The following is a 17,040-nucleotide window of genomic DNA, read 5'->3' as shown; positions in this document are numbered from 1 at the left end:
ATGCGATGACAGTGTCTGTTTATCTGTAGAATTACACTAGAGTAAACTATCATGAAAGTGCAATTAGTAATTATCAACTTTGAATATTCCCAATTCGTAGTTTATATTATCATAAATAATGCAGACAGTAATGTAAAATATAACCAAGAAATAATAAGAGACTGTCACTGATAATAACAGAAAAGTGTCGTGGAATTCAGTATCAGCATCCAGTACGTCAACACACGTGACGCAACTAATTACATTCTTACTTCAAGAACAAATGCTCGCTACCTCTTACTTCATTCTGCTACTTTGTGTCGCAAATGGCTTATGAGGTAACTGTTAAAGTATGCACCTTGTATATAACCTTCTTGATGACGTAGAACTTTAAATACAACTACTGAAGGAAAAAGAGAGCACTTTTTGTTCCGAAACCGTGAGGCAGAACTTTGCGAAATACGCGCGAATCTATGCATTCGGTTTCACACGGTGAAATGTAAAACACCAACTAAAACACGATAGACCTTGAACGCAAAACGCTGTCTGAGCGAAACTCCAGACTCATTCGGGACGCGGCGCGGAATAATGGGAGTCCCAAATACGACGTTGTGTGGTTACGGCGACCATGGACGCAATATCGGCTTGATTACGCTAGAAATCAGAAACTGGGACTAAACTAAGCTCGATCTTCGAGGAGAACGGCGGCGACGGCGACGGCAAGCGTCGGGATTGCCAGCGACACGAATTAATTTCGCGACCCAAGTTCGTCGGACTAAGTTCTCCGGCGTCTGCGAACGAATCGTCCCCGCCGCAATTACGTGAGATATAATTCTCATCACGTGAAAAAGGTAACGTCGCGAGTTCTGAGCTACGTTATTCCAGCGGACGGAGCGCACGTCTCGCGTGGTATAACGTTCCGGGATGAAGATGGCAGCAACGTGCCCCGTTTAAAGATATCTCGCGAAAGTAAGTTTGTTGGGAGAGAAACCCGACGGCGCGGGAAGGGTGGTTCACCGAGGAATTGAAAAGTCCGTAAAAAGAAAACCGACCTTTTGTCCTTGAGATACGCGGCTCACGGGACAATGAAATGACCCGGCCATCCGTCCTAACTCTATCTTCATATTCCGAGCACAATGCAATGTCCCAAAGCGGCTTTTTGTTCGAACGATTTTCCGAGCTTCTCTCCCCCCCCCCTCCCTCTCTCTCTGTTTGTCTCTCAAAGTGAGCATTTCGAGGATTTATCGCACTATATGCCTTTTTCTTTTCTTTTCCGCAAGGTTTTCATTAACCGGAGAGCCCGACAGTCCTCTGTGAAACGGTAAACTTGCGTCTCACGCGAAAAGCAGCGGGAAATCGGTGATAATTAAATTCGATAAGAAAGAAGTCGACGACCGAGGTGTCTCGCTTCTGTCTCCGGAAGAAATATCGCGCGTCATACTGCGATATATTACGCTGTATACCGTGTATTTGGATCCTTGGAGCCATGCTACGAACAAGCGGAAAGCATATTCGCGAGCGCGCTCTTATCGTCGCGAAGCCGTTTGTGTATAAAAGCTGCTTACACACACGAAGGCTGCCCGCTGCACATGCGAGGTCTTTAGAAACGCTGAATCCTCCGCGCACGCGAAGTCCTCTCGCAAACACGAGAGAACCTCGGTACGCTTAAGAAGTCCCAGCACATGCGAGATCCTTTGAAATACGAGAGCTCTTCGTACATGCGAGATTCTTATACGTGCGAACACTTCCGGATGATCGTCCGGTTAGAAACGCGAAGAAACTATGTAACGCGTAAAGCGACGACGATATATCTCCCCGTGCAACGAGATTTACGGACCGCTAATCGAAATCGCGTATTAATCGACGATTTTATGACGGTCGATAAATCTAATCCCGTCCGCATATCGTTAACCCGCGTTAACGGGATAAGGGCCCCCTCAATAAATTACATCTATGAACGTCCGGCATGTTCGTCGGCTTGCGCAGGAACCTCGTGCGAGCAGAAGCTTTCTTTACGCTTCCCTGTAACCGTAAATAGTATGGTGACGCGCGCGCGCGAGAGCACCGACGTATAACTATCGTCCAGTGCGACGGTGATCGCTGATTGCAACTTCCGTCGAGGGCCATTCACATCGCGATATGCGAAAGAGAGAGTGAGAGAGAGAGAGAGAGAGAAAAACTTTCGCGCAATCGTCTCGCAACGATCGTACAATTCCGCGCACGTTTGCGCATTAACCCTTTGCAGTTCGAATTATTTTTGCAATTTCGCGCAAACTGGCCCGTGTCCATTTATTGCAAAATTCCAGTCGAATTCAGCTTGACATAGAATCGGCCGAAACAAATACGATATGAAATCTAACTTGACATAGAATCGCACACTCTCTATCGCATGGCTTGTTTTTCAATACAAGAAAAATTTGAAAATAAAAAAAACAGATACTTGCATGCTTTCACTCAAAACAAAAGATAAATTGTTGTTACGTTTCTTCTGTGGTTTTAAATTAAGTTTCTCGCATCTAAAATCATTCAGACGTGCTTGAAAAATAAAGCACAGTTTATCACGTTTAATTAAAGTATAATATTATTCAACGCAGTGACACAAACATCTACATTAATTCAAGGTGAAACAATGAGAGTTGATAACAACGAACATTGAAAATTGCAACAGCAGTCGTGAACATTAAAATCTAACAATTAGATGACGCATAGTAATGCACATGAACCTATTAGATCGTAAGGGCTTGTGAGAAATGTTGGCGGAGAATTATTTGGTTACGAGAGTGATTCATGTTTTTCGTATGTGACTCGCTTTAGGATCACATTCGACGGTATTTCCTATGCAACTCGGAATTTCGGGGAAATGATGATGCAATGCATCGTATTTCCTCCTAACACAGTATACGAAACATTCAAAGAAAAGATCGATAACTTACAGCTGGAATAAAAAGTGATAAAATAAACAATCGTATCGAGAATCTAAGAGAACACTTGCGATCAATAAATGACACGTGCGAAATGTCGGAAAAGATTTATTATCTTTGCCGACGTTATTATCTTGGAGAATTTAAACAAGATAAGAACCATATTTACATATAGTGATTCCACAAAGATAATGGCAAATTTACTTAATATCATTACAAATTTAATATAATAACAAAAATAGTTTCAAATCCAATATTTATATATAATTAGATTTTTTATAACACATATTTTGGAACTTGTGGATTTGTGCGATTTAGCGTTTTGGCATTGGATATACTTGGAAATAATTTCTATTGATCTTAAAAAATTTTCCGAGAATATTATAAATTAAATGGTTATCGTATATTTATCTAAAACATGTTAAAAATTATAGCACAGAAAAATCTTAAAATATGATAGCTTGAACATTATCTCATAAATGTTCATTTTTTATATAGCAAACAAATTACACAATCAATAAATTCTATTATAATAAATATGTAGAATAACAGAACAAATACTTTACAGTAATTAAATATGATCATTTTTTTAATTAACCTGTAAATTTATATACGTAATTCTAGACAATGTCTTTTCATGTTTTTACAAATTTTTGTTATACAAATTCAATTTGAATTTCATATACAATATTTTACTGCATAACGAGCAGAAAAGACTTGCATAAACAAACGTCAGATAAAAAAATGCAAACAATAACACATTAATTATTCAGATATAAATCGGAGTTGATAACGACATTATTCGTGATAAAAGCAGTAATATTTTACTCATTTATTTATCGTAAATGCTCTAATTAAATTTGAACCACGATATTCGAGGACAATACGGTTTCTCTTGGCGTATTCGCGGTCACTATCTCGCATTCGCTCGACCGCTTCAAAGAACACGGAGAGACACACGACAAGCGCGCGCTCTTCGTGAAAGGATGATGATTCACGGGAGAGAGACCCACACATAGAACGTTACACCACGCACTCATGCAGACACGCCGTATTCACGCAATTTACGCACTGTATGTATACACGCGAGAGTCGCGTCGGACGTAAAACTTGATTACGGGTGCGTAACGCAACCGAAATATACCGGATATACTAAAATAATAATAAAGCGACTGATCGTCGCGGTTGACAACTCACCACTCTCGATGTAGGGAACCAGCAACAGCAGTAGCAGGAAGAGAACATATCCGCACGTGTCACTGATCATCGTAATACTATATCCCCCGCTGCAGTCGGGACACGCTGTCGCTGGCTACCTGGCGTCCGGGTCGGCACCACCTCGCGAGTATCCGCGAACAAACACAAACAAACAAAACGGCGCGACAGGACGCGACAGGACGCGGCGTGGCGCGGTCGCCAGCAACAGGGTTGATCGCGACGGACGACGATGACGAGGACGAATCGCGTTTATAGAACCGCACTACCTTCTCCACTTGTTTCCCTCCTTGACTTTCCAACAGCACTGCAAACAGCACACACTACCGCACGCGCAACGACGTCTCGATCACCTCCGGACGACGAGTCGCTCGGCGCGTTGCGTTTCGCTCGCTCGCGAGCAACGGTAATGAGCGACGACGACGGCGACGACGACGACGACGCGAGCTACAACGGAGGACGCGGACGATCGGCTGCGCTCCGCAACGGCCACCACCGCGACACAGACGAATATGAACGGCGCGCGTCTCTCTCCCTTTCCTTCTCCGTCGGTCTCTTCCTCCTCTTCTCGCGTTTTCTCGCTCTTCTATCTCGCTCGGTCCGTCGCTTCCGGAGCACGGCGAGGTTTACGCCATCATGTTCCCGTCGAGATCGCGCTCGCACGCGGACGCTGCACGACCATCGACTAGCACACACACCACGATCCAGTCCGCCCCTCGTCGTTTCGGAGTTAGCTTCCCGCGGATCGCGATGCCTAGCTCACTCCTTCCCTCTGTTTTCGCCTGTCCACTATGCACGCCTCGCTTTCCCCTCCGCCTCAGGCGCACCGTTTCTTATCGATGATAGTCCGCGCTCGCCAACAAACAGCTGACGACACCCGCTGTGCCTGCTTGTTTCTTCACGCACAGCGTGACGACAACGACGACTACTCGATATTTAGCGCAGCAGCAACAAAACACGCACACACACTCGCGGGCGGACGCACGAACACTAAGTCGCCACCGTCGCTGCTGGCCACAGTCCTGCCACCGCCGGGGCTCTGCACTTCCCTGCCTACGATATGCGTGCACGATGCGAATCGCGAAACTCTTCACTGTCTCCGGGCGCTGGAGAAACGACGCCGTCAGATGGCAACACTAACCGGTCGATGTAGTCGCCATTGTACTGTATAACATGACATCACGCGGCATTGACGCAGCACGTGTGCGCAACAGCGTCTCGTTGCTCGATTTATTCGCGCGAAGTCTCTTGATGCATATTTATATTATTACAAAATTTATACGAAATTTAATTTTAATGAAGATTAAGTTTATAGTAAAATTTGATCATGGAAAGTTAATCTAGGAGCAACAAAATTTTTAATATAACATAAAGCAGGATATTACTGCAAGTTATTTACAAGAGAATGCAAATTGCAAAATACAAATAATTTTTGAATTAAAAAAATTAATTGGGCGTATTTTTAATATGACATTTTTTTCATAAATACAAAAAGTTGAGTTAATGAATAATAAAATGAAAAATGTGTTTAATAATACTTATAATCTATAATCTAAATTAAACGATAAACGATAGTTAGTATTAAAATTTGAGAGTAAAATCTAAAAAGAAAGAACATTTGAACGCAGGAAATAGAAATATTTCAACTGCCACGCAAAATGTAATATTATATTAAATAAAAATTTGATGAAATGTTTAATTGACGAAAAAATCAGCTCATGTTTCTTTAATATACGTTAAAAGCATCTTCGATCTCTCGGTAGTTTTTCGCAATGAATGAAGGCGCTGACAGTTTTGGTTAAAACGCAAATTTCACTAATGGATGAGGTATTTCAATAGAACAAAGTGGAAACCGCACCGGTCCTATTTTTTATCAGCGATGAGTAAAAACCCAATATGTGGAGTGAAATTATAGGGTGCTATTCGTTAGTATTATCCCATTCATCCATTTTTTACCTAAAAATGCGATATGTTAACCTATGATAATAATCCTTTCTAACTGCGACTATTTACTAGGTTTTTTAAAAGATTAACATATTGGATCATTATTTATATTACCTTTGTCTCTCAGAGAATATAAAGAAATAATTTATTTGTTACGAATACGTAGCAGTAATCTATATTATCGGAATTACATATTTAATTAAGAATAATTAAGGTTATTAATCATTAACGAATAAAATGGAATTTTAAAAAATCAGATTGGATGAAAATGCGTCCGGCAGTGAATTCGGATGAATCTGTAACAGCGAATCGATCCGTACACATCGCTCAATACACCGACCATCTATCACGACGTCCTAAGGAACAAATATCTGGCTGGAAAAATGCACAAACGGAATATGAAACGCATTTATCGCAAAATGCTGCGCGTTCCTCAACATATGGATCTGGTAGTAAGCAATGTATATTCAACTCTTTGAATCAACCTGAAAAATAACTCCATTTCCTTGGCGCTTTTACTTCCTTTCCGTTTTCAATTCTCCGTACTGCAGATACCGTTTCTCTTTTTACTGCTAAAAGCCGAAATAGATATCCAAGTTTCATATATTGCAAAGCGATATAATAATACGCCCGTCTGAATGAAAATAATAAACGGATGCGGGTAAATTTAATTAAATGATTCAATTAACTCATAGAGAATTCTCGCGTCATTTCCGCTTATATTAAAATATTTTTCCGCGTTAAAATCAATATTTTGTATTATAAGGATTATCATTTTGCAACCGTTATCAAGATTAATTGTTAGAATGAATTCGCACCGTTAGATTGGCACAATGCAAACCGTGAGTGGCGTGTCAACTATACGACAAAGGATGAGGGAAGCGTTCCGAAAAATCCCGAAAAAACGGAGCAAAATCATAAAGGGGTTGACACGCGCGACCATTCGCCACATAGATATCAATCAAAATCCTGCGCTATATTGCGTCTATGGTGCGTCTCATTGTGCCGTAGAAAGAAAAAATATTCCAAACGCGTTCTGGGTAAGCCGACGAGACGGTTTCTCGAACATATAATAAAGAAACGAAGTAGGGAGTGCGGGAACCGCGACGAGGCGGCGGTCGCCGGTGTATCAACCGCGTCGCATCGAGAATCGATAAGCCCCCGAAGTGGTTCGGAGAAATCCAAGAGAAGTCGTAAACAAGACGAAACGGTAGAAGTTGCCGATAAGGAGGACATCTCCGTGGATGTTAGGAAGGAGAGGAAAGACAGAAAGAAGAGAAAGGCGAGAGAGGAAGAGGAGAGGGAAAGAAAAGAGAGGGAAAGAAGGGAAAGGAGAGAGAAGAAAGAAAGGAGTGAAAGGCGTAAGCAAGAGGAGGAAATATTGCATCTTACGGACGCGCAAGTCTCAACGCGCGATGAGGACATCGTCGTCGAAGATCATATTCCCAGGAAACCGCCGCCGACGGATTTCACGAAGAACTGCTGTTACTTGTGCGCCGAGAACACGCTGGCGATCGCGGCAGCGACCTCCAAGCCGGAACAGTCGGACAAGTGTGTCCAAGTTTCAGCTCATAAATTGCACACGGAGACGTTCCCGATGCTCGATAAGAGCTGCAGCCCGTTGCTGCTGGTGCGCACCGTACAGTCGTCCGTCAAGGTGAGGACGCGCGAGACCAGCACACTGTGCCCCGACGCGAGCGTGGCGCTGCGCAAAGAAACGAGAACGAAGAAACGCAAGAAGTTCAGCGTATTCCCGAGGTTGACGAGGACGAAGTGCCCGGCGGGACGAAACGCCGCCTGCGAAACTGATAAGCTGGCCGCCAGGCGCGACGATAATAGCGAAAAACGCGAATTAAGGATCGAGAAGTGCTGCAGGGAGAAGAAGAACACTTGACACGTCGGATTTCGAAATTCCTCCGGATTAATTAATGTTCGGTTATTCGTCGCAAAAAGATAATTATGTGCATCGTGACCCAATTAACTTGCAGTTTTATTACTTTATATCTTACATTTATATAATTCAAGCTTTATATTCTCATCAAACGCCTTTAATTATTGAGAATCTATTTTTATCAAATTCTTCTCTTATCTTTTCGCAGAAAATCTAAAAAAAATGACGTATTATTTATTTCTCCGTTAAAGAGACTGCGCGATATTATTTATTGAAAACGTAAAGGCTACTTATTCGTGGACTCACTCTTCGTTACTATCTTTTTTACGTTTCTTCCGGTGTGTTCGATAATTCAGGATATTCCGCTTTCATTTTTAAACGCCGCATTGCCGCGGCCTCCCCATAAACTTTACATAGAGATGCACGACCCTAACTTGAGTGTATATTTGAACTGCATGTTGCATACGAATCGCTTCGATAACACACGTAATGCTGCGGCTTGGCTCGTATCTACGTCGATAAATTATACTCTGCCGCGTAAGCTTTGTTTCGTTACGCGCGCGCAAGCAAAGGACGCGATTCGCTAAACTATGCACGAGAGTTAGGAACAAAGTCTTACGTATATGTAATTATTTCATCGAGCATAAAACCTCCCCGACCTTTCTGCCGCCTTCGTTCTCCCGCCTTCGACAACCTTTCTTCGTCGTGATTCTCGCGAAGTTTGACATAAGAAGTTTCCTTTTTATCTCGCTCTTAAACTACTAAGCTACTAAAAATAATAGTACAACTTTTTTCCCGACACGCCTTAAGTCTTTCAATTATACATCGTGCCTCGTCTCATAAAGTTGATAAGGTTTTCTCGGCCGAAGCACGGCTTTTCTTTACAACTGTTCGGAAAAAAGACGAACGTGACACATCGTATCACTCCGTCCATATCAACGTCATTTCCATATCGTTTCCATATTATTTTCACGACTTCTTACATAGCATTTCCATACGGGCGCTTGTGTCACTTCCGCGTCACTTACACAGGACTGCCACTTGAGTATAATCTTATTTCGTCGTTACCGGAAACGTGGAGAGTCACGAGTAAACCTAGAGCCCATCTATTTTTCATACAACGCTCGGAGACATTACATAAATCTATAATCGTATTTTATGTACAAAGACAATCGATCTAATAGGTTTCGCAATTTGAAACGATTATCTACACGACTATATAAATGAAATATAATCCTATATTAGTTATTAAAAAGAAATGCGAGTAAATTCTGAACTCATCTATTTTTTTTATATAGTGGATCTTGTAGATGTTACATGAATCATATTTTATGTACAAAAAAGATAATCAATCTTAAAGAAAATTTATAATTTTGTCTTGAAAACATCGCATCTTATATTGTTATTTGAATACATTCTTATTTCGCTAGCAACGCAAAAACCAAAAGTAAATTCAGAACGTTTCGCGTGAAACTCTAGGCATAACGTAAATATACAATGATCAGATTTTATGTACAGTAAACAGAATCGATCTCAAAGTATCGTATTTAAAAAAAAGTCGCTTCGGAAGTCGACACTTATCTACGCTATAGATTGCGAGTATATAATTATATCAACGGTTATAATTACATATCAATGATTATAATTACATATCAATCACTCGTATGATAACGCAGAAATGGAAAAAGAAAAACACTAAAAATTTGCGCAATGGCCAACGGAAGATCTTATTGCACTTCGCGGTTGCGCGGCCGACGATCGACCAAGTAGTTTGAGTCTGTGCTGTGTCAGACCGTATCTGAGGATGATACGGCGGGTCGAGTCGGCAAGCTAGGGTTTGCATCGTCCGATAGCGGGCCGCCGAACATCAAAGGTGCCGCATAATACGGCAGAAGAGGGTACTGGGTGGTCGGAAAATATGTCGGTGGGAAAAGACCCTGCCGCTGCGCGATCTTCAGCCTCGACGTCAATTGCTTTTTCCATTTGGTGCGGCGATTCTGGAACCACGTTTTGATCTGCACTTCGGTGAGATTCAGACATTTGGACAACTCCATTCGCTTACTCACACTGAGATACTTGTCGATCTATAAGACAAGAATATTCGGCGTCATAAAAAAAAAAGAAAAAATGATTAGTTAGAAGATTTATAACGCAGAATGAAAAACTATACCTTAAATTCTGCCTCGAGTCTTTCCAATTGTTTTGCACTGTAAGCTTGACGTGGTTTTCGATCAATACCCGGTTTTCTCGACCTCCTGCCGCTCGGTTTCGGTGCTGAAAAAAAAAAAAAACAGTCCCTGCATCACACAGTATTGACTAACATTGCACTAACTAATTATCGATTGTCATACAACCAGCAATGTCAACTGCTGTCGATATATCATAGCCATTGTTAATTATGCGAGGGGTTTTAAGATCTCTGACAGTTTCTGACACTCGCACTCGAAGATTTATCGCTGCGATAATCAAAATTTAATATTCTAATCGCACTTCTTAATTGCTCGGCTAACTTCGCCAGCTCGCACTCAATTATCACTTTCTTACGATTTCGGGGCGCGTCGCCCATCGAGTTCTGTCTAGAATTACCGAACGTGTCTAAAACGTGTGGGACTGTTTGCGGAATGTGTGACATCCTACTTGTCAATATCGTCGAGGCGAAGCGGCAACGAGCTGTGCAAACAATTTATGACGGAGAACGTTTGGATGCGATTATCATTGCAGTGCAAATAAGTACTATACATTTTCTTTGAGAAGCAGATATGAGATATTATAACGTAATTAGTTGCGCTAAAACAATACGGCAATTGTTAACCACACTGGCAAGTATCCACGAGTGATTCACGCTTGAAAACAAATAGCATAACACGATGCGAAATTTGTAGATAACAATAACAGTTACTATTTCCGCACTATCATGCACTGAATTAACAATAAGCAAATCCATAGTTTTCTTATGCTTAATATTTTTTAATTATATCAAAATATTATTTAACTTTAAAAAAAGATTAGGTAATAATTATTATTGTCATCATTTATTTTACACCAAATAATTTTTTTAGAGATTTTTGCATTTTCTACTCATGATATTCTTATCATTTTTATAAAAGTGCATATACTAAACATAATATGTTTCGGAACCAAAATGTATTATCCATATGTTGAAATCTTTCATAAAATGTTAATAATATTAACAGCAATTTTCTTTTCTTCTATAAAACGTTATTTGTTCGTGAAATTCTGAAAATAGCGCAGTCTCGCCTGACGGAGAGTTCATGAGATTGCGATGCCTTCATATAGAAATAGAAATTTTTTTGCTCTTTCCTCGTGTTTAATCACCAGTTAGCCGGGCAGCCCTTACACGACGAGTCAACAAATAGATGTCGCGTATTTGTACAAGACCTTTACATTTTTACCGGACCCTTCCATCTATGACTACGGAGAACGGCATAGTTTCACCAGGTAGAACATGACACCTTGCACCTTTGCGACTTGAAAAAATTGTAGATTTATCTCGAATAATTTACATATTTAATGTATAAAAAAGTCAGATTTCCAGTACCATATTTTAGAGATATAAAACATCTCGATATTCTTAAATCGTAAATTATGTTTCGATCTTTAGGTTTAATATAAAAAAAGATTTTAATTTTATCTTACAATATATTCTAGACAATTTATACGTTTAAAATATCTTGACACATTTAATTTTTAATGTTATGTTAGTTATTGCGCAAATTCAAAATCCTTGTAGTATGAAAGATTTAAAATATTTCAATATACATAAAACCTTATGCTCAATAAGAAACTTAGTGTAATGTATACTCTGCAAATAATGTTCAAGTGTTTCTTTAACTATACAACAGTGTAAAATATCTGTTTAGTTAACATTTTTCTAGTAGTAGAAAAGGCATGTGACGAGATCGTTAAATACGATAGATTCTATAAGATTCAATACGCAAACTCACAAAAGTAGGTTTGTTATGTCAGTTAAATCAATATGGAATACAAATTTAATTATAAAATTGATACACATGAATCGCAGATGAGATAATTGCATTTCTTAGAAGTTGAGAGACTATTTTGGTGACCGGAAAAAAGATTGCGTACGGTGACGAACCGGCGGGACCAAGATTTACGAGTGTACAGAGACATTTAACACCTTCGCGGAAGATAGTTAGACCAACGGTGTTGATAAATGGGCTCCTAACAGCATGGCGGATAGTAGCCAGAAAGGGAGAACAACGATGGCGGATTTCAATCTTATCTTGAAGTCGCAAAATATTTGAGATTTTAACAAAGTATCTACGCGTAATTACGTAACACAGTAATTTATTGCAAATTTGATAATTTTACACTGCAAATCTGATGTTTGTATTATATAATTCTGATGATAATAAATCTAGATAGCTTAAAACATTATAGAAAAAAATTTAGATATCCAAAAAAAAATAAGGAATTTTTAAGATAACAAAGTACAAAAACTTTTCGTGGCGTTGAGAGTCAAGAAAAGTGAAATATTACGCGATTTGATCAATATTGGATTTTTAACTGGCTAAGTATTTAATATCTCACCAGTAACATGCCAAAAACAGGGGGATGCAACAACTGGGCCACTGATGTGTGCCTCGCGTGTCGAAACGCTGTTACTACAAGCGCCTCGTATAATATCCAATATTCGTTGTGAAGCCGAGAAAGAGCGTGCCCATCTTACACCTCTCTTGGCATTGTTCGCGAAAATAGAATTACAGCGATAAGTTACTACGAGTGGATAATAATTAGAGTCTTTTGTCGTCGCGATTCTCCGAGAGCATTCGTGCCTTCATACAAAGAAAGATATTTCTAACATCTTAACGATTTTTCTCACGGCAAAAGTATTTGCTGAATATTTTGGTAGAGTTGACAGTGTTGTGTGCGTGGAGAGTATTATGTTTTTAAGCCCTCAAAAATTAAGATAGAGTAATGACAGATTTAATAAGATATTATTTTTTGATAATAAAAAAATTCAATTATTCTAAATATAAAATTTCATAATATTTAATTCAACAATTCTTTAAATTAAAAACGTAAAAAATAAACCTGATACAACTTTTTCTCGGTAATAAATTAAATAATTCCAAAATATAAACTTACCTTGCAAGCCAAATAATTGTCCAGGCTTTGTTTGAGCAAACCAGCTGCTGTATAATAATGAAGCTGATGCGAGTGATGTTGCAGAATACGTCGAAGTATCAGGTAGCGCGCCTTCAGGGTACGACAGTCCCGTATGAGTATACAAGCCTCCTTCTATATCTATTAAATCGTATCTTAAATTTTTTCTTTAGAACATTTTAAGAATAAAACATTTAAAATTCTTGCGACATTTTTCATAAATACATATAGGAACATGGCAAAATAATCTTTAAACTTAGAAGCCTATGTTAGATTTTGTAATTTTCTTCTAACTTTAGATAAAACTTTAAAAACTAATATCTAATGTATAATGTAATATTTTCTTATCGTAATACATTGATGATATTGATTTCATATTGATGATTCTACATTTTTAAATTTGTGTATATTCAACAAATTTTCTAAACGAAATATACGTCTTCACGATATTTTTACTTACCGGGACGTGCAGCTGGTATTGCTGTCGGTCTGACAAAATGTCCCTCAATTCTCTCGTCCGTCTCATCTTGATCCTCTTCTTTATCACCAGAACTATTCATTCTCGAAGTTTGATCTCTTTTCTCATTTCTTCCAAGGATGCTGTCAATAGTGAAAGCACTAGACACGGCGATCGGAGACGAATTTCTCCTTTCGATTTGTTGCTTTTGAAACTCTCTGTAACCCTCGCAGCTGGAATCAGATGCATATTCGGCAGATTCCCGATTTATAATTGGTGATCTATTATCCCGCTCGGTGTTGTTTAAAAAAACTTCGCTCTCGCTCGGGAGCGATTTTGTCCGACGAAGATCATAAACGGCATCGTTCATTTTCTCGCGGTTCTGGTAGAATTCCATCTTCTGAAAAATCATCGATCTTGGCTGCAATCAATGATCTTGATTTCACTTAAATAATAACATAAATGTTCCGGTAGTTTTTTTTTATTTCAACACACTGCACATTTGATATCCAGTCATGTTTCTTTTCACGTTTCTTATTTATATTTCACAGCTATTTGAATAAATTGTTCATTTAGAGAGATTTATGGCTCGATTGTTATATGCATACCATATCCGTTTTTATTTCTCGTTGTATAATGAGAGTAACAGAAACATTTTTATAGTTTGTGATTGGTAAAACATGTTGTATAGCAAAAAAAATAATTTTTTATGAATCAATTGTAAATGGTTTAGCACGCGTTATCCTTTTGATCGATCACACCTGATCTCGTACTAATCTCCCTCCGAACTGTCCGAAAGCAAGTACTTCCGAAAGTATGACAAGTGGCACGTGTCTGTGGTCCAGAGAAGGACCTCCCAGCATCCCCACCAGCTTCCCACGGGAAGGTCATCCCGCGAGACTGGAAGAACATCTCACACCTCGAAATCCCCCACTCACCCAGCATCTCTGATCGGAGTAGGGATCGCGGGATCGCGGCACTTTATAGTTGATTTCCTATTTTAGAATTGTTATAGCTTTCAAATTTTATCGAATCGTTCGTAATATTTTATCGATCTCTTTATCTGTGAACTGAATACACCATTCACAATATTCAGCAACTCAACTTGGTACAATATTATCTCGACCTAACATATCTAAACAAATAGTGGCATATAAAATATATTTAAAAATTATTTGTAATTGCGATGATTACAGTTGAAACTGTACTTACATATAATATTTGATATCTCTAAATTTTATTAAAATTTTATTGTTTTAAAAATATGTTTATACAATATGCTATATATAAAACGTCATTTCTTGGATGTAATCTATCTCGCGTATTACATTGTTATTTTCAAGATATTGCATTTTCCGTCAATATTATCACCCTAACCGAATCTTACAAATTCATACGACGGGTCTATTTCCTATATTCCCATTTTATCGAGGCATTCACGCGTTTTATGGTTCTTTCCAAAAAAGTGCTTGAGCTCGACGATTCGGCTTGCGCACTCGTGAGCTTCGCCACGGCGAAAAAGGATTCATCTGGGATCAAAAGGTGGATCTCCGATTGGTCCCAAACGCGCAGAGATGCTCGCGATGCTCGCGCAGCGGCCGCCTTCTTTGACCCCTCTATCTCGGAACTTTATGCCAGTAAAACGATGGTCGTCGTTCCTCTCTTTCCCGTTTACGCTTTAGCAATGGATAAACGCTTCTGCCACGCGAAGAACATCATGAAAAAGTACCGCAAAACACTTCTTCACGCGTTTAGCGAACTTACGGGCAGTGGTGCTCACTGCACTCCAGAGATACACGCTTTTTTATTGTACCCGGACGATTAGATCTTGTTAACATCTTTTGCAATCCATAAGTAACAATATACAAATAGTAAGTTACTTAGCTATAACGTGTAAATTACGTTTGTACGAAAATCTGAATTTATAACTTAATACTGTAAATTTATAATTAAATTTGTATGAAAAGATAAATTTTTTTGGAGTGACCAGAAGATGCCAGATATTTTGGAAGTATAATGAAATAAAAATAAAAGCTTCCGTGTTGTATTTATTCACACAATTTGAGACTCTCAATTTTCAACGCTGATGATAGCCCTTATCGAACCATATCGTGCTATTTCTGTTTACGGGCGCGGTATGGCGGCCATTTTCGCGAATGGCGCGTCCATTAGTCTCCGGGCTACCCGTGCCAATCTCAATGTTCATCCTCGAGCGCCGTAAATCCACTCGGCTCCAAGCTTCCGCGGCTAAAAGGACCAATGGCGATTGTGAGCCCTTTCTACCGCGCGGCTCCCCGTCATCGATCCTTTCCCCGATCCATCTGAGTTATTTCGTCTTTGTGGAAGAACGTATATCATTCTTTTCGTATACATTAGATACTTCAGCATGTGGTGTCGTATTCTGAAAACGTAGTCCATTATCAACCTTTCAATATTTTGCTTAAATTTGGATAACATAACTATTATGTTAGAGAGAGAAATCTTCGAATCTTAATACATAAATCTACTAAAGTTACATTAAAATAGCATTAAAAGTTAATATTTTTTAGAGCATTGCTTTCTATTTATATACGAAAGAATGTAAAACTTCAAAATTGAAGATAAAGAATGATACACATTACGCAAAATTCTAGTATATCAAAAATAAAATAATGTATAAAACCATTAATTACAAATATTTCTAAACACTTGGATGTTATCAAATTGATGAAGCGTTTTAGCTTGTTGCGTTTTGTGAGCTGGTTACTTTTATATTCAGACGCGAATTTAAGTTCGCTTATCTCGTGTTACACACGCTTTTTCGCATGCCGATTATATCGCAGGGTTGAACATTTTACACGTACTTGCGACCGCGACAAATATTGAACCTTAAATACATGAAGTGAAATGCGCTTAAGACGCGTTGTTAGGTGCGAAGAGAGGAAGTAACGACATGGTCAACGCACACGTTAATTTACGACTGAGGACATTACTTCCTGGAAGCTAGCGTAAAGGCTTAAACATTCCTTCTAAATCTTTTATAATAGTGCCTTCCTGAAAATCTTTTAAATTGCAAATTAAAATTTACGAGAGGTAAAACCGCACGAAATGAGAATTGCTTTCATTTGAATTAAGATCGCTTCCGATTCATTCGAAGGATGCGCTTGTATAATACGCGACTATTTGCGATTCATTTGCTTTATACACGATCCACAACGCATCCGCTCGCAAATGTTTGGAATAAACGATCCATTTGCTCGCTGCGAAGTTTACTCTCACGTTTGATGCACGCTGCGCCACGTAATTGAAACGATCAATCAAGCACCTGAGAAAAGGAGGGTGGACTCACGCGTGCACAAAACCGCGGCACAGGTCGTGTTCACGCAAAAGGTGAAATGCGCGATTAAAACGACTACAGTTAAAACGATTTCGTCTACGTTTCTAAAAATAATATTTTATGTTTATAATTTTTTTTTCTACGTTAAAAATATTAAATTTAAAGCGCG

At 39.2% G+C, this 17,040-nt stretch overlaps 3 protein-coding genes across 6 annotated transcripts in view; 1 reads left to right on the top strand and 2 right to left on the bottom strand.

Moving 5' to 3' along the window:
• The window catches only part of kuz (zinc-dependent metalloprotease kuz), a 114,705-nt gene extending 109,563 nt beyond the window's left edge, over positions 1 to 5,142 (bottom strand). For 2 of the 3 annotated variants that reach the window (XM_012373491.2, XM_012373492.2), the window contains exon 1: positions 4,098 to 5,141. In XM_012373491.2, coding sequence (XP_012228914.1) covers positions 4,098 to 4,167 — 70 coding nt within the window. In that variant the 5' untranslated portion in view covers positions 4,168 to 5,141. Of the gene's footprint in view, positions 1 to 4,097 lie in introns of all 3 variants that reach the window. The other variant, XM_012373490.2, reaches the window with a different exon arrangement.
• A 157-nt stretch (positions 5,143 to 5,299) lies between these two features.
• On the top strand, positions 5,300 to 9,247 carry LOC136997814 (pre-mRNA-splicing factor CWC22 homolog). Of its 2 annotated transcripts, none has more exons than XM_067349175.1 (3): positions 5,300 to 6,040; positions 6,317 to 6,508; positions 6,884 to 9,247. In XM_067349175.1, the coding sequence occupies exons 2-3, from the start codon at positions 6,322 to 6,324 to the stop codon at positions 7,951 to 7,953; spliced, it is 1,257 nt and encodes a 418-aa protein (XP_067205276.1). In that variant the 5' UTR covers positions 5,300 to 6,040; positions 6,317 to 6,321; the 3' UTR covers positions 7,954 to 9,247. The 2 variants fall into 2 exon arrangements, with proteins under 2 accessions (XP_067205276.1, XP_067205275.1); XM_067349174.1 differs by having other exon boundaries at positions 6,317 to 6,511.
• A 173-nt stretch (positions 9,248 to 9,420) lies between these two features.
• On the bottom strand, positions 9,421 to 14,533 carry LOC105675977 (uncharacterized). The gene is made up of 3 exons (XM_067349185.1): positions 13,559 to 14,533; positions 13,081 to 13,239; positions 9,421 to 10,224 (listed from the first exon to the last, which is right to left on the bottom strand). Exons 1-3 carry the CDS (start codon positions 13,965 to 13,967, stop codon positions 10,115 to 10,117), a joined length of 678 nt encoding a protein of 225 aa, XP_067205286.1. The 5' UTR covers positions 13,968 to 14,533; the 3' UTR covers positions 9,421 to 10,114.
• Between the last annotated feature and the right edge of the window lie 2,507 nt (positions 14,534 to 17,040).

Source organism: Linepithema humile, chromosome 2, assembly GCF_040581485.1.
Source record: "Linepithema humile isolate Giens D197 chromosome 2, Lhum_UNIL_v1.0, whole genome shotgun sequence".
Lineage (NCBI taxonomy): Eukaryota > Metazoa > Arthropoda > Insecta > Hymenoptera > Formicidae > Linepithema > Linepithema humile.
The sequence above is the reverse complement of the archived record's forward strand: the minus strand, read 5'-3'. Positions and strand labels throughout refer to the sequence as shown.